We start from the raw sequence: 22,518 nt of genomic DNA on the forward strand, positions 1-22,518 counted from the left end.
AATGTTGATTAAATATTTACACATTGAAAGCACCCTACAGCATTGGTACACCTTAATTTTCAAAGATACTTGCTCCAAATACCAATGGTTCTTACTTGGAAGTCAAATTTGATCCACTTTCTTTACCGATTTGAATGAAATGTTATCTGTGAGATTCTGAAGTCATAAGCTAGGGTCTTCCTAAAGAGGACGCTGCACTTTACTGCAGTTGCTCAGACTACAGAAAAATATAAATGTACAGCAACATTAAAGTGTGATCCTTTATTACCTCGTAAACAATCTTTAACTGAGTACAGACACTTATTTCTGTGGATCCTCCTCGTGTCCTCTAGGTGGGACATCACTAGTCGGCACATCCCATAAATACTCAGTCACATATGTGTTTGTGGAATCTGTTTGTTGTGTTTCTTGTTCTCTTCCTGAGCAGTTTTTGAAGTTTGGCGGCACACTGTACTGCTAGGGGAGGCCACTGTTACTGGGCATTGTCATTGCAGTGGATACATGTATGTGGTTTGCAAACACTGGACGTGATTTGTACATGTCAAAGGCACATCCACATGAATGCCAGGATTCAAGATTTCAGTGTATGAGATGATCAGTGTGATTTACTTTACCTGTTAGTTCTGATAATGATAATAAAATATCTCCCTAACTGGACTTTTTTTTCTCCTTTTACTAGTTACATAACCTCAAGCCAACCTTACCCTGAACAATTATGTTGATGACACATGACATAAAAATTGCTCTGGGTGGAACCTGTGTGCACTGAACACAAATCTGACAGCAGCAAAGTTTTAATTTGGCATGTGTAAGCGCTTGTGGCAGCTGATATAAAAATCTGTACATTAGTTTAACTGGCAAAGGCGTTGATCAGCACCTGATAAAAAAATCAGCTACCTGAATGTTTTGTTTACAAAGCTTTCCTAATAAGACTGTCAGTGTCAACTTTGAAACATCCCTATCATTGTGCCAACAGATTATTTCCCATTTGCACACTCTAAATCAACACAGGAGGTTGCTTAATGGCATCAAAGAGCAACTGTTTAAACAAAGCTACAGATATCTTGTTTAAATGAAACTAATTTTCATTTGCACATTTAGTATTCTCAATTGATATGGACAACTTTCGATAACAAGTAGAAAGAAGGTGCAAAACTTACCGTTGTGGCCCGTCCTTGTACCCTTCCCCTGGGATCAACCCATCTGTCTCTCTCTGACTCTGTGGATCCCTGCGGCATGCTGGGCCTGATTACCTTTACATTTAAACAAACAGCTCCAGCTCTTTGAAGGCAGTCAGCCATGAGCTCTGACAGGGAGGATGGGGTTAGACTATTGGGGGAGAAGACTGATCAGGAGATAAAGATGTTATTTATTTTCTTTGCTGATAAAAGGCCCTATCCACATACAAACACACATCCTTATATTTCTCCTCATGAGGACCCTCCATTGGCTGTATTAAATCCTAGTCTCATAACCTCTTACTTTACCCACCTTAAATATCGCCCAAACCAAAACCCTGATTGTAACGTAATTAATTCTAAATGTATTACCCTAAACTCAAAGCCTTATTTGTCTTTTCGATTAATAAGTCATTCAAGATTCAAGATGTGAGTACATAATGAAATGGCCTTTTTTAAGCCAAGATTCCTTATTCTAAGGCTCTAAAATTGAAAGGACAGGAACACATCACATAATGAAAACATTACATTCAGTCACACACATATTTTGAGGCTGTCTTTGCCTTTCAAAAATGCCTCATCTCACTGTCTCTTGGTGTGGAATCATTTTGTTCAGCCGAGTGCTTCTCCAGAAAATCGCTCAGCCACACCATAGAGGAACGCAGTGCGAGAGCAAGATGGAATGAAAGGAGGTTATAATGTGAGGAATTTTTCCCATCAGTTTCCGTACAGTACACAAAGACTTGCTCCACATTACTGTATGTGCTGTATTATGTCTTTCTGGCCAGTTTAACAGAAATTCATTGAGTACAGGAGGTCAAATGAATTTCCAAGAGAAGGCTAACTGCTGATAGAAAATGAAGTATAAATTGAGTGCCAACTGTGTGAGAGACAAGTGTTTGAACCATATTGCCAATCTATAATGGTAGCCCCATGGACACTTGGACTCAATTCAAGTCTTCATTGAATTCATTTAATCTCAGTTAGACTTATTATTTTATGTAATTACCATTACTGAACACTCCTGAATGTATGTTGTACACAGCAATTCTTGTGTTGATGCCTCTCAACAGCTTTTTGAGGCTGATGCTCTTACTGCAGAGCCACTGAACTTGCTTATACTAGAACTGTCTGGGACACTGATGCATAAATGCAGTAATTATCCATTAACTCTGGGTGAAAAAACATACAGAAAGGGAATTCTTATCAGGTAGTAAAAACAAGAAATATCAGGTGGAGTTATTTTATTCACCAGGTATTTGCAATACATTAACGTGCAATAATGAAAAAGACACTCTATAGCAAAAATTAAGGAAGTCATCCGTAAACTGAACTCTCTGGTTTTGTTGTGTCTGCAGCTGTTAATTACAAAGCAGTGTAGATTTTTAATAAACAGTCAACAACTGTTGAAAACATATGTCCATCATGCATTGGTGATAAATGTTAACCTGTTCAGTAAACTGTATAATCATTTTGATATCCATTTTGGACACTTTGCTGGTGATAAATTCTGAAATGTTGGACTTGATGAGTTGACAATGAATGTTCATAATCATTGTTTTTAGATGTTGAGACTAGATCTTTCACATTTGTGGAGGTCAGCGTTGAAATTTATCATTGGCTTTATTACCAACAGTTTCCATGGGTGCTAGTTTTGCACTCAATCATCTCCCCTCAGTACTGTTTTTCCTCTGTTTATTTCAAATCATGCTCTTTTTTTTACTAGGTGTTCAACCGAAATTTTATTTTGTGCAAATTTAATTTCCTTCTTAACTAGGCAACTTACACTTAAACATAGAGGTGGGTGAAAATTAAAGGAAACCTTAAACCTTGACCCCTACAGAAAGAGGATCTGGTGTCTGTTGTACTATGGAGACATTTTACTGGCATGGTTTGGGTCTGCTTGTCCCCTTAGAGGGAAGGGTCACTGCAAATCAATAGAAATGTGTTCTGAGTGATCATCTTCATCTTACGATTAGAAATTTTTGTTCTGATGGGAGTAACCTCTTCCAGGATGACAATCCCCAGGGCACAAGGGTTCACTGAAAGGTCAGATGAGTTTGAAAATGATTTAAATCATTTGCTTCACCCTTCATAGTCACCAGATCTCAACCCATCTGAACACCTGTGAGAAATTTTGGGCAGACATATTAGATCTCATCCTATCCCACCAAAATACAAAAAGAGGGAATATGGTTTGAAAGAATGTTGTTCATCCCTCCAGTAGAGTTCCACAGATTTAGAAAAACAGCGACAAGGTGTGTTGATGGTGGTCAAACATCTTACCAAGCCACTTTATGTTAGCTTCTTCTTTGTCATCCATCTCGACATAGGCCACTGGCTTATCACTGCAAATTCAATCAGTTCTGTACAAAGTACCATGGGTGCTTTCACAGTTTCCATCCCTTAGTTTCAGAGCAAATCTCCCTAACAGCAATTTATCTTCCAAGAGTGCATCATTCCTGGAAGCTAAACTACTGATAGGCACACCTATCAACAGATTGCATGTTGTCACTCAGGCAGTCTGTTTCTTAGCTCAAACTGAGCTCAAGATATCGCTCAACACTCAGGCTTTAATGATGGCATCAGCCACCCAGGCTTTACCACTGGGGCAGCTAAGATTGAAGGGCTTTATGAGGTGGGTTTCCCACCTCCACCTCAGCCTTAAGCACAGTGTCCATTGCGATATCACAGGTACTGCTCAGTGCCGCTGGGAAATCATGGGCTATAAAGGAACCCCTGTCACAACAGTTACCATGAGTGGAATTGTAATGACAGAAACATCTTTTTATGAGTAGGGCTCTCATTGGTTTGTGGGTCTTATTGCCATGACATATTTAAAGTTGCTACTACGTCCCCTGAGCCTAAGGGCTCCCTTTGCCACATGGTTGCATCAGGAAGCCTGTTCTATGAGGTGTCTGTGCAAGAAATCCTGTATGTTAAGCCACAAGCTAGGTCTCTCCACATACAGCACATTTGAGTGGTTCCACTCTCAGGATGTTTCTGAGATTGTGATTGTACACACAGTTTCTGGAGGTGTCTGCTGGGTCTTACTGTACAGCAACTGAAAAGCTCGGCAATTTGACACAACATTTGTAATCCTTGGCAAGCCCTAAACCCTTGTACTTTAAGCTAGAATTGAAAATATTTTCAAACAGAAGTCCTCACATGGCACACACACAGCTTATAGGCAAAAACCACAAATAATACACAAACTATATGAATGAAAACCAAAAGTAACATGGGCTACAAATGAGAAATATGGAGGAAAAGAAACACGACTGTGATTTTTGGGTTTCAAGTGTTGTTGTTTTTTTGTTTTTGTTTTTTTTTTTGGGGGGGGGGATGCAAAAATGATTGTATCTTTTTATTCTTCTTGTATATTTTTGAAGACTTTTACATGGTTAGCACTGTCGCCTCACAGCTTAAAGGTCCTGGGTTCGAATCTCGGCCTGGGATCTTTCTGTGTGGAGCGCATGTTCTCCCTGTGTAGGTTCTCACCAGGTGCTCTGATTTCCTCCCACAGTCCAAAAACATGCTGATGTTAATTGGAGATGCTAAATCATCCGTAGTTGCGAATATGAGTGTGTTTGAATGTCTCTCTGTGTGGCCCTGTGATATACTGGTGACCTGTCTAGGATGTACTCTGTCATCGCCCAAAGTCAGCTGGGATAGGCCCCAGCCCCCTGGCAATGCCTATAGAGGATAAAACGATGTATAGAAAATTCAAAATTGATGGGTATGAATGTATATTTGGAGAATTCACACCTTCAGAGGAAGCTAAATTAATTTTCAGTAGGGTATAATTCATTTTTTGTACAATTTTCCTCATTTGCGATTGAAACCTCGCAGATGAAGGACACTTAGTCTTGTTTCAATAGCAGTGAATTATTGATAAGCTAATTTCAAGCGTGAAATATGGCTTTGTGTGTCACCTCTATGATTAATTTAGGCACTCTGGTGATTCACCTGCTTCAGCATCTCTGCCAAAGCTGCACACTGTGAAAGTATTACCATCAGTCTGACCTTACCTATTACTATATATGAATATATATTGTTAATTGATTCAGATGGCCATTTAGTGTGTGGGTGATAATGTCTTTTTAATTTTATCATTATATTTTGGTCAACATTTTTCTGTTAAAGTAAGTTCTTGTGTACACTTTTAGCCAGTAGAGTACACTAACTCCCAAGGGGACTCTGGCTGTGCACAGTGTAAACGTTAGTTTAGTTTAACAGTTAATTTTACCCCAGATCATATTAGAGTACCTAGTCCTACAGTAGGGGTTTGTTGCTTGAACAGGACCCCGTTTCAGAAAGCAGGTTTAGTAAGAACTCTTGTTAATCCTTAGATTAGCGAAACTCTAGGTTGTCTGAGAGAGACATGTTTCCTAACCGAACGTATTCACTGAGAGCTTTTCTTCAACAAACACATACTTTCTGCCTCCTCCCCTGCTGCTGATCCTAAAGAAGCTGACTGACTATTTTATTTCTTCATTCATACAGCCACTATGAAATCAGATAAAGGGAAAGTATTATTTTTGCAATTGTTTGTGTTTAGAAACATTGATATTTCTGGATGTTTGTTTGTTAACCAATTATTATAATCAACATGCATGTTTTTTGTTATCAATCTGTATACACTGTTCTTCTTTAAAAATATGTGGCTCTGTGGATACGAAGGCAGCTGTCAGGATGTCTGCCTGCACTACCCTGTGCTGAAACCATCTACTGCACACTGTTGTAGTGATCACTGCTTAAATTTAAAAAAAATCATCTGAGATGGCTGATCAGTATTTGGACGGGCTGCACAGTGGTGTAGTGGTTAGCACTTTCGCCTTGCAGCGAGAAGATCCCGGGTTCGCGTCCCGGCTTTCCCGGGATCTTTCTGCATGGAGTTTGCATGTTCTCCCTGTGCATGCGTGGGTTTTCTCCGGGTACTCCGGCTTCCTCCCACAGTCCAAAAATATGCTGAGGTTAATTGATCATTCTAAATTGCCCGTAGGTGTGAATGTGTGTCTGTATATGTAGTCCTGCGACAGACTGGTGACCTGTCTAGGGTGTCCCCTGCCTTCGCCTGAGTCAGCTGGGATAGGCTCCAGCCCCCCCCCCCCCCCCCCCCCCACGACCCTAATGAGGATTAAGCGGTGTATAGATAATGGATGGATGGATGGCTGATTAGTATTTGGAGCTCCATTGATGACACCCACCCCCCACCCCCCCCACCCCCTCACACCCCACCCAAAGGTTAAAGGTGAAGATCACTGTGATGCCACATCCATCTTATCCACAGGTATAATACAATATTCTGATCCTAACGGTGAGGTCTAGTGTTGGCCATTAATGATGGCTGTTGTCGGCTCTCTGCATTCTTTTTTTTTGCCCTTTTTTGCCCAGATGTGCACCAAAAACTAATGGGGTATTCCTTTGCTTCACCTCTCCACAAAGTTTCATGAAATTAACGTTGTTTTTGCGTAATTCTGCTCATAGATAAATGGCACTGAAAGCATCATCTTGGCCGAGGCTCCACTGATCCTTTGCACCAGTAATGTTAGACAAAAATATGACAGGGAGGTGGGAGTAAAACATGATATACAACAACACACCAGAGAAGAGGGGTGTTTCTCACCTTGTCTCTTTCTTTAAATATGAGAATGCTGTGGCTACACTGAACATGTAACATATGTGGCAACGCTACTCTTTCACTGTAATCAATTAAATTGGCTGCACCAGGCATCAGAGCAGCGTGTAAGTGTTGCATATCTGCTGTGGTGATATACTGCACAAATATAAAAAAGACCAGAATCCTGTTTATATTTGTTACATGAGGTGTGCACAACCTGTTTACATAGAAATGGGTCTAAGAGTGTCTATGTTTGTTACACTACCAATATACAGAACATAACTACTTCAAATCAAACACATCTTGGTTGTAAAATTTAATTGTCCCTGTCATTCATTTTGCTAGTGTCAGCTGATGGTTGTTTAGTAGCGTTATATCTTACAAAGTCTGCTGTCGTCTGAAGATATTAACTCACCCATTTTACACCAACTTGGTAAAAAACAAAGCAATTCCCAAAATGAAAGCTCACCATCTTGTTTTGCCACAATCCAAAGCAATACATAATGTTCTGTGTAGCTAAAGTGTTATAGTGTAGTTGCATTTTATCAGAACCAATAAGCTGTTTTGAAATCTTGCGAAGTTTGTTTAATCTGTTTAACAGTTAACCCATTGTCATCAGTTTCCCCTTAATGTTAACAAGCAATGTAGTTTTAATTGTTACCTGAAGAACCTGTGCTTTATTTTAGACCAATTGTTAAACTGTTGATTGGACCCTTGCTTTAGGTGTCCTGTTCGATGACATTAACAGACATCAGAAGTCAGACACATTTTAACTTGCCTTGATACGTGTCTCCCTCCTTTTCTTAATTATTTTTGCTTCACTTTCCACTCATTTGCAATACATTCCCTCACAACGGTCAGAATAACGCCAATGGAAGTGTGACAAGGAGCCACATGTGGGAGGCAGTGATGGAGCGAAAGAGGTTGTTAGAGGCAGAAAGTGAAAGGGTGAGCAGAGCTGGTACAATCACATGCCTGCTGGGTTAGAAGCGGAGAGCAGACAGCTGGGGAGGAACTGAGAACCTTGTGAGCAGTGTAGGTGTAATCATGGCTCTATTGTAGAGAACAGCTGGGCCTCTGGAGCTGTGAGCAGCAGGGGGCCAAAGCCTAGGCACTGCCCCTTCAAATCACCATATCTTTAATATTTCTGACACAACTGAACAAAGCATGATACTCAAAAGTCTTTAGTTTTGCCTGAGCTTGTACCAGGTTGGACAAAAAATTTGCTTGACTTCACAGCAGAAATAACATGCCGAGACCGACCTCTGACTGACCCCTGATGTACGAATCAATAGGGGCAGCTGGATTTTTGGCAACTAAGAGCAGGACCTAAAGGTTGCAAGTTGTTTGGTTGTTGTTGTAAGTTGGTCAGTGGGTCAATCAGTTAATTGTTCACTCAGTCAATGAGATATAGTCATTTAAATCAATGAAATCACCGGTGAAAGTTTCCTATTTGTTCTGGCAGTTGCCTGCTAGGATCAACTTTTACTGGATATTTTTCATATCAAAATACAGTATTGACAAACTGTGAGAATTCCAGTTAGATTGATGAACAGATTTCAACCATTCGAGTTCCTTTTCATCACAGTTTTCTTCAAGAATATGGAGTATGCTTGCACTTTCCTGAGACGTGATCTTTCACTGGTGGAAATGCAGCAGGAGTGTGTTCAGGTATTCAGGTGGGCTATTCAGAAATATTACCACAGTCACATAAACAAACACATTCACCTCTCAGCACTGAGACAACTTAAAAACATTTTTACAGAAGCTGCTGTCTTGGAAAAGAGTCTCTACTGCTCTAACCGTTGTGCTTTTGCCAACCAGCAATGTTTGCATTTATTGGTAAATAAGCTCAAACTTTTACAGGCACGATCAATAGAACATTGCAGTATTTAGCAGAGCAGCCTCTTTTGCTTATCATCAATGATCTGCAGCCCATTTGGCTCGAAAATCTCAGGTTCAATACATGACATTTTTTGAGTGCAAAATCAATGCAGGGTCTGTGTTCTTATAAATATCATAGATAAGCAAATCCTGAGCAAATTAAGTGACTAAGCATGAAGAGACGTGCTGGCATTGATTTGAAATAGTACGTTTAGGTCATTTTTTAAGTGGTCACTTGACTTGGTCAGTGTTTGTCCAAAATGATAGCAAACACATCAAGTATGTCCTAAGCAGATGACTAGAGGAATACTAACCACCTGTGATGGAACAGTGTTTATCCTTGATGCCATTATGGCATACATTCTGTAGCTGAATGAGACCAATCTACATTTCCTTGGAGAGAAGGCAAAGTGCAAAGTTACAGGTATTACTCTTGCCATCTGTTTTTTTAATGAGCAAGAGTGACATAATACTAATGCAAGGTGTATAAAATGTCCTTATATACCTTGATATTTGAGGAAAAATATAGAATAAATTGTTTGGAGTTTCTATTTTTATACATTTTACATATTCCTCTCTCCTCTCACTGTGCTTTCAACAGTACCATACTTCTCCATAGAAATAGCTGCGTTCGGGTATTTGCATAATTTTTGAACAAATCACACATTAATTTCGGGCTTTTAGCTTGTGCACCTGAAGAGCATAATTTGCCATTACACTGCAGTCGGAATTTGGCTTCAGTTCTACCATAACAGGAGTGACACACAAATGAATTAAAGTTGTTGTTGGACAGAGTACCATGTCTCACTGTGGGGCTATTCCCTCAAGGACTTCTAGAGGAGAGAGCTGACGTTTAACCACTGAAATCCATTACACTTACAGTTCCAGCCCTCAGTGGACTCGAGCTCCTGTCATCCCTCAAGGTCCCTGAGAGAAGCTGGACCGTGTAGTCTTAAGGTCTGTCTCAGCCGTCACTCTCCAGGGCCCCAGAAGTCTCCCTGGCATGGAGAGCCTGAAATTTGGCCAACAGAAGACAAGCACTCGGCTGCTGTCTTCAACCCAGTCAGTAAAGTAGCAGAGCAAACACATCATACTACACAGCAGAGACACGGTTAAAAGTGAACAGGGACCCCCTTCTTTATTAGATGTGTCTCATGGCTGTTAGTGACAGGCTTTCACTTTGATTTGCTCATGTCTGTATTTTCACTTCCTTTTTCTTCTCTCTCAGTCTGGCTTCCTCTCTGTCTTTGTTTTCCCGATCCCTTTACAACTTGCAGTCTGTCGTTCTGTCTCTTATTTCTCACAATCTTGGTTCCTGCTTTTGTATTTATCAGTGATTTTGGACAGTAATCAAACTCACTGTTTTTATTTGAAATATTACAATCTCAATCAAACCACACACACATGCACTTAAATACCACATCCATGGGTGATGTAATAGGTAGTCCCACCATTTATTTACTACTTTCTGGAACACCAGTTCTTCCTTATTCATTGTTAATTGGTCTATTTATTGGTCCTCCTCTGTATCCCTTTAGTGTCCCCAGGTCTTTCTTTGAAATCTGTCCACCTCTGTCAGTTAGGAGTGAGTGAATCAGAAGACCTACATTCATCTCCAACTGCTTTCGTTATGCCCACTCTGGGGGCCACACATGGGCATTCAGACTTCACCTGAAACTATTCCAGTATTGTCTTCAGTGTGTGATTTGATGAAATAAAATATAGAATTTTGGTTGAATGCATTCTGGAGCAGGTATCCGTCTATGTGACCTGTGTCTACCCCTGAGAGGAATCCATGGCTTTAGCTTACTGCAGGCATTGTGCTTGATGGGAATGGTGCTCTAAGAAAGTGGTACAGCTTTCAAACAAATGCATGATGATGGTATGATGTGGAATTTGGCATTGAAGCCAAGGCCTGGGTGGTATTGATATAGCAAGAAGAAATTCTTTTGATAGAATGTTTTCTTGCTTAAATGCATTAGATGCAAACAGCCAATAAAGCACACAATGATAATGCAATGTTCGGTTGCATGAACAAATCCCAAGCTCTCTCCCTCCCTGGTTCATAATAGCCTATGGCATCCCTTGACAACAAGCCCCTTTTGCCCCCTTTTATTTCCCCATGGTTTCTGTACAGGACCTTCTGAGACACGCTAGCTGAGGCTGCAGTCAGCAGTTACCAGTGGTCGTCCTTTCAAGATGAATTTCTCAGTCAAAACACCCAGACCCTTGTGTCCCCTCTGCCTTTATCCTACTTTACCTGAGGTGACTTGCTACAAGGCCTGACAGACTTGACGTTGGGGTGTGTGCTTAGGTTGGTACAGGGTTCCCATCCAGTGATATGTGGTCAAGGCCAGCCACTAGGAAACTCAACCTCAACAGTGTGGGATCTTCGGCCCTCAGGTTTTGGCTGCTTTCTTTTAATTATTGAATGTGCACCGAGGTGAAATGATTCCTTTATCCATATTACCATATTATCTTTCTTGTTGAGTTTCTAAAATGAAACATTTCAGCATGATCCCTTTTGTCAGCCATTTGACCAGTCCTTGGTTACATGCTTTACTCATCAGATTAGATTTTTTTTTTTTTTTTTTATCAATGCGTTGTCTTTAAAGTGCATTTGGCAAAGTTATGTTGAGCTGTTATGTGTGACCTCTTACATGACTTCCTTCTCACCATGCCTCTGTGAAGGCCTGGCTGATGCAATGCTGGAGAGATGTCTGCCCTTTTGATGGTTCTGCCATCTCTGTAGAGAATCTCAGAAGCACTGTTGGAGTGACCATTGAATGCTTGGCCACTGGCCTGGCCAAAGCCCTTCATGCTCATGTACTAGTCTGGCTGAAGGTCTGACTTACAAAAATCATAATGTTTCCAGGCTTATTCCTTTTCACAATAACGCCTATGATGCTCCTGGGAAGTTTTATTGATTTAACGATACTCGTCCATGGATCGGTGCCTCAACACAATTCTACTGTATCTCAGAGTTTGTTGGCCTACAGGATTTTCAGGGTTTTCTTGCTGTGTTACTGTAGGCTCTGTGTGTTTCTATAATTTTTTGTTCAGTCAGAATTTCTCTCAGGTAGGCTTTATTCACATTCTGGATGAATTTCAACAATGAAAATGAGAGGATTGTCAACAATTGAAATGTACTGTCATAGCCAAGAGCCTGAGTACTTAGGCTAGTTAAGTATTTTTATATTTCATAATGAGTACTTTTGCAAAAATCTATGTTACATCATTATTATGAAACAAAATATTGATTATTTTTTAGTAATTTTAATACTAAGCAGTCTAGCAGAAACACAGTAGGCTCTTGCGTTAAATCTCTGTCCCTCTATCTGTCTATATCTCTATGGAGTACATATCTCCTCTTCCAGTAGTAGTAGCTCTCAAAGTGAGAAGAGGGTGATTCCTGCAGCGCACTTGAGATAAGACACAGCGGGGAACTCTCCTCATTCCTCTTCAACCGTCTCACCACTTAACATTCTTCTTCCCAGAGGAAATAGCCCCCATTTATTCAAAGCTACAAAGCACTGTCAAGGCATATATGCAGGAATATGAGCCATGACTAACCAATTGGCTTGTGCTCTTGTGAAGGAATAGGTAGTGACACAGACATTCTCTTCTCCACCAGCCTGCAATGGTATCCAGATTGGCAGCCACTGGTCTTGCCAGTCTTTGCTCTCCGTAGTTTATTGTGTGTCTCCTTTATGTGTAAGTGATTGGACAGTCTTATGGGTTAATAAAAACAGTTGGATTCACTGCCTAGTATTTTGTGCCTGGTCACCCGCATTGACTTAACAGGGGTCAAATCAATGGTCTGATGGCGAGACTACTGACATCCCGTGGAAGGTATAAAATGCTATAACTCTTTGCTCACTGATGAGCTCCACAGTAACCTACTAAGAGCAAATTACCAGTTGTAGTGCTGTCTGTTGTGACAGACTGCTGGAATAAAGGCAACTTCATCTTGAGGAGTTGACAATCCAAAGCAGCTGTTTAAATATTTTTGCTTTATTGTTTCGCTCTTAGTTATTAATATGCATCATCTATACAAACTGAGCATTTTGCCTTTAGTGCCAAAAGGGAAAACAGGAAGGTAGGAATGAATAATGTGAATGGGTCAAATACTGATTCTGTTTGCAAAGAGAGATCAGAGATGTCCGAATCTAATAGCAGCTCAAATATGATCTTTACCTGCACACAGCTCAGCCTGCTAACCTCTGAAGTACCACACTGGCACACTGACACATTGAGAGTTGGTCATCTGTGGTTTTCAGCAAAGCTTTGAACTGCTGTTGCTTGAACTGCTTTGAACACGGTGCCTCTGTCAAATCTGGGAGATCAAAACGGGTGTTCGTGTGTGTGTGTTTACATAAGTCTGTGTGACGCTATTTACTGAGCCTTGTGGCATTTGACACTGGGCGGTGTTAATGAGTTATTGTTTTACAGGTTGCTGTGTAGACGGAGATAGAAACTGGCATGCTTTAGGGGAGGAAAAGGATGCATCTATCACATACTTTCTCCACACACATCCTGATCTCAACCTCACACACTCTGTTCCTCTTTCCAAAAAGAAACACAAACACACACACTCACTCAGTGCTCAACTATCAAACTCCCTCCTTGACATCAAAGCAAAGTTGATAATGTAGACATCCATGCCAGGCACACATGCAGATACATAAATGCACACACACAAATGAGTAAAAGCAAGGATATTTAATAAATTCACCTAGAGTTTGAGTTTGTGTATTTTTATCCATTTAATTTGTTGCTGTGCTCCAGTGTCACGCTGCAGGCAGTGGGGTACCTTTAGAGGTGTTTCCAGTTTTCTCATAAGCAGACAACTTGACAAGCAAAATAAATATATCAGAGAAATGCAGCTTAGATGTTTATTCAAATGCAGTTATTGTTGTGTGGGAGTGGATTAGTAACTCAGTTCCTTCACTCAGCAATTATCGATGAGGTTTGCTTCAGCAACGCTCAAAGTGCTGCAGTGGAGCTTTTCAATGACCAAAGCAGAGCAAAACATGGAAAAGTGACAGAGAGACTGTCGATTTTTGTTGTTATTTTAGCTATTCCTATTTTTCCTACAATAAATGTTTTACTTTGATGATCAAAGGGACTTGTCTTCTTCTCTAACACTGATATCCACAGTGCTTTTCTTTCTAGTAATAGCACCAACTCAGAAGTAGTATGATTGTAACCTGAGGCGTACTGTGAGATCTCAACAGTAGCAAGAACAAACTCAAAGTTACATATTTAAGTTTTTACACTAAATTTAAAGCTGTGGTAGGCAGTGTTTTTTGGGCACAACTGGCAAATGGTCCATTCCAACAGTTTAGTATATTATAATTCAAGTGTTCTGAGAGGAAATTAGACTTAAGCACTTCATCTCAGCTTAGTTTTACAAAGTCTAGCCATGACAAAAGATTTTAGCCAATCACAGGGGTTTTCACCCAGGGCAACAGAGCTGGTATAAAGAACAAGTCCAGAGAGGGGGGTTCAAGTCCTATGGGATGCCACAAATGAATGTTGACTGTATTTGATACTGTAAAGAGTGTGCTTGTCTGGTGGGCAGGGCTTAGAACAGAGAGGGAAGAACTGCAGGACGAAGGCTCCACATTTTCAAATTCTTTTTTTTTTCTTTTCCTGATTAGTGTAATGAAACAGAAAGCACAACTCTGCAAGTGGACAGGTTGGTTCCATTGGTTTGTTATATATCTATGGATTCCCAGAAGTCTTTTTGACTCTTCGGTGTACTTCAGTTTTAAGGTGAAAATTCTCAGACATTGCGCTGATTGCTAATTTTGCTCATGATATGTCTTTTACTATAGGAAAAACACCAGATGGACTCGTTAAATAGGTAGCAAAACAATAAATTTTGGGTTGAATGCAGACAGTGTGGTAGAGTCTGGCTGGACTCTCACAAACTTGGGTAGATGATGACACTTACACTTGAATGAGAAATTGTGTCCAAACTTTTGACTGGTAGTGTAAATCACAGAGACCCCAGTATAGCCTTGCATACTATCAGACACTAGGCATGTGTTATACTTTGTGATGAAAAGTTTATCATCTCCCAAGTCTGCAAGACCGTGTTTGGACCATCTGCACACATCTGCAAGCAGCTCAAACTTTATGTCAGTCTGTGCAGTGACTACTTTACAAGGATTTTAGTGAGCATCGATAGTAGTGTGTATACTTATTTGAGAATTTACTTATTTGACTAATTTAATTAATATTTACTCTGCCAAGGAGGTGAGTTATGTGATGATGGGTGCTGGTTTGTCTGTCTGTCTGTTAGCAGCATTACTCAGAAGCGGACTAATGGATTTGGATGAAATTTTCAGGGAAGGTCAGAAATGACACAAGGACAAACTGGTTAGATTTTGGCAGTGTGATGGCTTATAGTCTGGATCCATGGATTTGTTAGAGATTTGTGTATCATTTGGAGACTATGCTATTTGCTATGACTTGACTAGACTTGCTATGACAACAAGTAAACACTACGTCAGCTGCCTGCTAACGATCACATGATTGTGATCCTACTACAAATTGACCACTGCGGACTTATCGGGACTTATCCGTCGGAAATCATACAAGGAACAATTAATTAAATTATGAGTGTGTTTCTGAGTCCCATCAATTCCCGCCGCACGCTACATATTAAAGTCACACGTACGTATCCATACATAACATACACATGCAAAACACACGTCTGTGCTCGGCGCAAGGTCATTTGGGTACATCTATGTTAAATGACCGCATTCTATGGTGCGATGATTTCTGCCACAACTTTTTTCAAGATTTCAGCTGTTGGAAATTATACAGCGGCTGAGCAGCCTTAGCAGAGTACTGTGCTCTCTGAGTGCTTTTCTTGTTACCTATTTGAGAAGGCTCAGGAAACTGAACTCTATTATGAACAATGCTTCTCACCAACTACACATTCTAGAGGTGTTCCGGCAGAGCACCTTCAGCCACAGTCTCATCCACCCTCAGTGCAGGTCTGAGCGCAGCAGAAGTCCTTTCTACCAGCTGCAATCAGGCTTTTTAATTCATAGTAATTAACATTAATATTTTAACTCATGACTTATATGCTGTGCATATGTTTTTAAGTTTTATAATTTTTCTAACTTACATACTATGTATATGGTCATCCTGATGACTATCAGTGTTGGTGTTCTGTCGGGTTTGTGAGTTGTCTGCGTTTTAACATGCTGCTGTTACAAGTAATTTCCTGTAAAGAATTAATAAAGTGTTATTCTATCCTATACGATCGAGTCCTCCAAACTGATTCCCGCAGACTAGAAAATAGGATAATAAGCAACTACATGTCCATGGGTGTCCGCAGCTGTCTGTGTGAACATCTCCACTGTAGTATAATCAAGGCTTTTTTACACAAATTACAATTACGCTCAAATACTGTCTCATACCGCATTTCCAAACATACACGTTGTAGCACTAACATTCATACACAGTTACACACAGTTTTATAGACCTTGACACACCAACACTGTAGCACAGGCTCGTATGTATACACACACACACACACACACACACACACACACACACACACACACACACACACACACACACACACACACACACACACACACACACACACACACACACACACATACACCTCCACACTCCCCAGACACCAGTGCAGACAGACTGTGGGGTCAACTGCTCTCTTACTATGTCACTTTGGCTTTGGCTCGGGGCCCAGCTCTGTTCAACACCATGACCTCCCCATGTGGTCACTCTCTCCCCCTGCAGTAAACAAGGCCACATACTGCATGCACAGGTGAATGTGTGAGTGACGAAGAGAGGGAGAGAATAGGGCCCTTGTGGAAACGTTTCTTTCCAGTACTATGTCCAAATACTTCCCATTCTCTTGCACCACCATTTTTCTTGGATCTGTAGGCATTCTTATTTCTTATTAATTGTGTGTGTGGCTGTTTTGAGATAAAATTCCAATTAATGAGTATGTTCCTGAAACTTAGAAACAAGCTGCTCTGCAATACCTGGGGATTTGATTTCTTCATATGGCCTCCTCTTTTTTCCTCTTACCAGGTATTGACGCTGACGCTGACCATGACCAAGACAAACACCTCTCTGATATGGCATTGTGCAGCCTTTCTGCCCAGCTGATATTTCTTTGCTCTTAGCTTTTTGATACCCAGGGCAATGTCTGCGGGAAACACAGATAGGCGACGCTAGTATTTAAAGACAACAAAGTGCAACAAATATTTTCTGGCAATAGGATATCCCTTATTGTGAAAGTAAAATCTGCTTTATCAGAGAAAGTCACAAAGTGAAACTGCAATAAACAAAGAGTGTTTCATTGCCTTTTGTACCTAAATTAAACTCTGCTGCCAGCTGGGTATGGCCACTCCTCTGAAACCATTGCCCCATGATGAGAAAAATTCAGTTCAAAATGAAAATGTAGTCATTATCTTTTCACCCTTGCAGCAGTTGTTGGAAATTTGTAGGACTACAACACCATCAAGATAATACTGTGGTTTCATCTTCTTTCAAGTGTTTGAACAGAAATGTTAATGAGACGGTCTGTTTAGAACTGCACAACAAACAGTCCACTGGTTTATCAGGGAAACACTTGCTAGGTGGATCTAACATTTGTCTCATTATCTCCAATGCTGCTTCTTTGACACACAACCCAGTTTGATACTATATTTTTACAAACCTCTGTGGATCTGTGGGTGTGAGTAAATTATTGTGTTATTATTTGGTGGGAAACTATTCCATAAAAAGAGAAGTGCAGAATTCAATACAGTGTCTAGCAAGCATCCAGAGGCAATGTTTAATCTTTTTCTCTATTTGGGACTTAATGACACACGCATTCATCTTGAACCTTGTAGTGCAAATGTTGAATTTGGTAGGAAATATCCTTAAATCATATAAATATGTTGACATAGTGGAACGTCCAGACCAAAAAGTCAAGAATGCAACCTCATCCAACGTTTTTGGCAGTGTACCTGTGTTTGTCCATCAGTTATAGCATACTAGCAGGGTTAGCCTTTAAAACCGAGCGAACACTCTTATAACACAATTTAATTAATCATGTGCAATGTGGTAATTCACACTCTACACTGAGTTTTAAAGAACTCATGTTTGGGACATTTACAGGTATATAATTAGATTTTGGCAGTCAACCACAATATGTACTTAGGTACTTTGATTTCAATCAATACTTTTCATTGTTTGAAGGTGTGCCAAACTAGCCACTAGGCAGGTGATATGCGAATGTGTTACATGGTGATGTAAGCAAGTAATGGCAGAAAACTCTGAACTTAATCCAGTGTTTCAGGCAGTAAATGAGCATTGTTTTCTGTAAGAGAGAATACCTTCCTTTGGTGTAGCCATAGCACTCTAAAGGAAAGGGAAACCCCCAAATATGGGCTCTTTAATTGACCTTCCTCTGTGGCCAAAATCTGCCTCTTCTCACACTGTATGAATCAGTCGGCCAGCCACCATGTGGACCTCACACTGAGTGTAAATACAAAGGCTCCAGTCGCCTTTGCCCAGAGATGGCTGTGTCCTCAGCATTGATCAAACGGAGCAATGCAATACTCCTTCAGTTTTTCCTACTGAAACTGTACTGCTGTCTTGAAACACAAAAACAAATACTTTGGTCTTAATGGACATTTTAAGTTTTATTTATTTTATATATGAGAGTTAACAGCAAGTCTTTTCTTATTGACAGTATAACATTTAAATGCATTAACCATACACTAACAAATTTGGCCAATTACACACTGTTGAATGCTCATTTTTTTCATAAACATATAGAAAATTAATGGATGTTTTCCTCTGCTGTGCTAAAAACATACCAAACTGCAACTTTAAAAAAGGAGGTGCATATCGAACTAATTTTGTGTATGATTACACCCCTGTTACCCACAGTGATAAATAATAATAATAACAAATACTGGTTACTCAACCATTTGTCATTTGGACCCACTTACATAAAGTTGAGTCAACCCTTTGCCCACTAAGCAGTCACAAGAGGTTAAAACAGCCATATTAATCATTGTTTTATAATCCAGTTTGACCGAGAATAAATTATTTGCAGTCATGATTTGAGGGAGAAGCTTCAAAGCATGAATATTGGCATCCACAGTCACAAGTAGGACAGTGTTCCAAAATTGTGGATAAATTAAACAGTTGTCTTGCAGTTCTACAGTAAGATAAACCACATAAAGGTCAGAAGTTCACTCTCTACTTCAACAGTGGTATTCATCTTGAACATTTCCAACTGTAATAATGGAAGAAAATATTTTTCTTTGGTAATTAATCAGGTCATGTATTTGGATCACACCTAACTTCTTGTTTGCCTGCACTCACTATTGTGTCTTGTGTCTAACAGAATACACCGGTGGGCAGATCTGTATTTATGGTGAATGCCACAGATCCAGACCAGGGCACTGGGGGCAGTGTTCTCTTCTCCTTCCAGCCACCTTCTCCATTCTTTGCCATTGATGGGGCTCGCGGCACTGTCACTGTCATCAAACCTCTGGACTATGAGACAACATCAGCCTACCAGCTCACTGTCAATGCCACGGTCAGTGAACCCAGTCTCACTCCCAGCTTGTCACATACCACAGCTTTGTCTGAGCCCCTTGGCCTAGCATTTGAATGCACTGGGTATTCTTTAGTGTCATTTTTCAATGCACAGAGCAGTCCTATACATCTATAGAAACCTGTGAATGTCAGAAATAGAGACCATGAAACAGTAGCCAGAGGTGCTCTGCTGGTGTCATCCCTGCCAGTTTTCAGGTCATGAGAAGTTTGCTTTGTAACACCATTTATCTTGTGACAGGGTGCATTTTAACCCAAACATGATCTTTTCCTAAGCCTGACAAAGTAGTTTTGGTGCCTAAACTTAACCAGACAATGAGTGAAAACAAAGCTTAGATCGCAAAATTAAATGAAACTAAGTGAAAAAAAATTAACATCTGACCAACAAACCTCAGTTTTCTGGGTGAATGTCCTGTCATTTATGTCTCCTCCACCCCTTCTGAGATTTCTTAAACTGAAAAATCTCTTGAAGCAAGTGGCACTGACGCCAAAGTACACTTTGTATCTCTAAGACACCAGTGACTTTGACAAAATGGCAGTATTTGACAAACTGGGTAGAAGAGAGGGTTTTGATCAGCACACTTATAATACCTTTAGTGTATGTTGGCAAACACCCAATATGTCCTGTCAAGTTAATGCACTTTATTTACTATACTCATGTCTATGTTTCATTTAGGATCAAGACAAAACGACACCTCTGTCCCGACTCGCCAACTTGGCGATCACCATCACTGATGTCCAAGACATGGACCCCGTTTTCACCAATCTGCCCTATAGCACCAACATAGAGGAGGATATTCCTGTGGTCAGTAATACGATCCACCTGACATCATACCCTTTCATTCCAGCTTATATGTGAAACTCAATAATGTGTCTATTTCTTTTCAACCAACCTTCTCTGTTGCCAATATGTTCCACTTATCTTTTACCTCATTGCTCATATCCAGCTCCACCTGTCTAGTGTTCGCACTACTTTTTGATTATTCAGGAGGTGTACGGAGCAAGTGCAAGAGAAATATGGTTAAAAATGAAGGTCTGAGGTATTATCAGGGCAGGATATCTCACCTCTCATCCTCCCTCCTGAGAGTCCCCTCTAGGAACCCACACACACACCCAAACTCAGCCCCGGGTCCCTACATGCAGCACTGCAGGTGTTGGAGACTGTAATTACTGTGGGAGATTTACATTCCTGCTTCAGGGATGTGAGGCCTCTAGCAAAGGTCACTGAGGCTATAGGATTTATGCTATCTCATGTGCTCATACTGTTGCATGTGTATGAATTATGAAGTCTGCATATCGCATGAAGCACTAAGCAGTGGGGTCTCACTATGACCTTAACTTTGCCTTTATTGCAAGTAGGTTTATAATGGATCTCTAATACACTATGTGTCTGTTTACCTGTGCACCATTATGTTCACTCCCCTGACTCAGCCCCTAAACTCAGTTCCCAGGTGGCTAATGGTCCAGCTATTGATGTTTCCACTTGTAGAGAGAGAATGATACACAGGGGCATAATACTGTCCGTCCTTATTTCTGTTTCTCACTCACTCCATCAGTGTTCATTCTGTCTCTCTCTAAGTCTCTCGCCCAAACCAGCCCCCCGACTCACACAACCACCCGCACATTTCTTGTCCCCAGCCTGTACGCGCCATAGTAGAAATGTCAAGTGCTACATTTGCATGCATATTAACGGGGCATGACGGAGTCGACGCCTGGTGTCTCCCTGACTCTCTGATTCATCAACTGTCACCAGGAAGGTCACAACAGGAGGAAGAGGAGGAAGAGCAGGGGGAGGAGTGAGGGTGTGGGAAGGATTAAGATGTTGAGGTGAAATGAGAAAAGGTGAAAGGAGGGGAGGAAAAGGCAATATGCAAAGTTAAGGGATGGAATAAAGAGGAGAGAGTTAAACAGAGTGGCATTACTTTGGATCACAAAGTTGACATTAGTGAGAGGATTCCAGATTTCTCACAGCAGCTGAGCACCGTTAATCCTCAGTAATACTGCCTCGGAGTGCTGTAGCTCTTGCCTCTATCAGTAGGGGGCACTGTGTAATCCTATTAAAGTGACAATGTAAGAAGAGTTCACAGCAGGTGCACAACCAAAATCTGAGATCTGTTACTGAGGCCTTTTGACCCCACAGCAGATAGCCAGAATTACAACAGTGCTTAAAGTGAGACCCAGAAGTCCATTTTACTGCACTTGGACACATACACCCCTCCAATGACCTCATGTGGTATTCGAACAGGCATGTGTCATTCCCATTATGCAGTGTTTGGTGGTGATAAGCCGAGGGCGTACAGTGACGGAATGAGTGTCAACTGTTCTCAAGGCCCATGACATTTACACGTAGGGATATCAAACTTGGATCCCTGTCATAGGTCATTTCTCAAAGGTGTGAGTGCACACATACACACAAACCACCCCTGTTCCTGCCGCTGCCTCTCTCAGAGCCTGTTTGTTTCTCTGTTCCTGTCTTTCTCATATTCTTGAGCCGATCAACCCGTCATCCAGGGAAAAGTTTGACAAAGGAGTAGAAGAAATTTATTTTTTTCAGATGAAATAACAGGGCAGGGTTTTTAGCTGTTATAGCTATGAATCTATGCTTGGACTGACGTTTAAGCCCCTTCTAGGACAAACACAATTTGGCTGTCAAATCAATGAGGAGAAGGAGAGAAAAAGAGAATCTGTTGGGAGGTAATGCACTGTATAGCTAGAAATGAAAGGATGAAGAGTAGAAGACGAGGGTTGGGGAGATGCGCTGGTGTATGTGTGTGTGTTAGTGCGCGTCTCGCTGTGTGTGCAGTAGGGGAGGGATTGTATCTTTGACGGTTGATTGAACATATTCCACTTGTGTGGACAGCTCGAGAATATTGCTCATATTACTTCAGCATCACTTCTCCTCACTCACTTTCTCAGTCCCTTATTTCTCTCTAAGTCTGTCCCTGCATCATTCATGTTTGTGTGTGTGTGTGTGTGTGTGTGTGTTTCCCTCTCAGCTAGTGATTGGTGTGAATCAGTCTCTCTAAAAGGCTTGTAATTGATTCTGCTGTAATTGGTCAATGACAGGAGATGCTTTGGCAGAAATGGAGCATAAACACGTCTTAGACACAATTTGCAGGATCAATGGGAGGCAGCCTGCTTGGGTGTGAGTGAGAGGGCTGAGGGGGGAGGAAGGGAGGAGAGAGAGGGAGGAGGAAGGAAATTGGGAAGTGGGGAGGGTCTCTC

General features: G+C 40.9%; 1 protein-coding gene across 2 annotated transcripts in view; it reads left to right on the forward strand.

Annotated features, from left to right (window-relative positions):
- The window catches only part of cdh23 (cadherin-related 23), a 203,543-nt gene that overhangs the window by 67,786 nt on the left and 113,239 nt on the right, over positions 1 to 22,518 (forward strand). For both annotated transcript variants that reach the window (XM_035955484.2, XM_055018533.1), the window contains exons 7-8: positions 19,082 to 19,276; positions 19,970 to 20,098. In XM_035955484.2, the coding sequence (XP_035811377.1) occupies positions 19,082 to 19,276; positions 19,970 to 20,098 (324 nt within the window). The remainder of the gene's footprint in view (positions 1 to 19,081; positions 19,277 to 19,969; positions 20,099 to 22,518) is intronic.

Source organism: Amphiprion ocellaris, chromosome 16 (assembly GCF_022539595.1).
Source record: "Amphiprion ocellaris isolate individual 3 ecotype Okinawa chromosome 16, ASM2253959v1, whole genome shotgun sequence".
Lineage (NCBI taxonomy): Eukaryota > Metazoa > Chordata > Actinopteri > Pomacentridae > Amphiprion > Amphiprion ocellaris.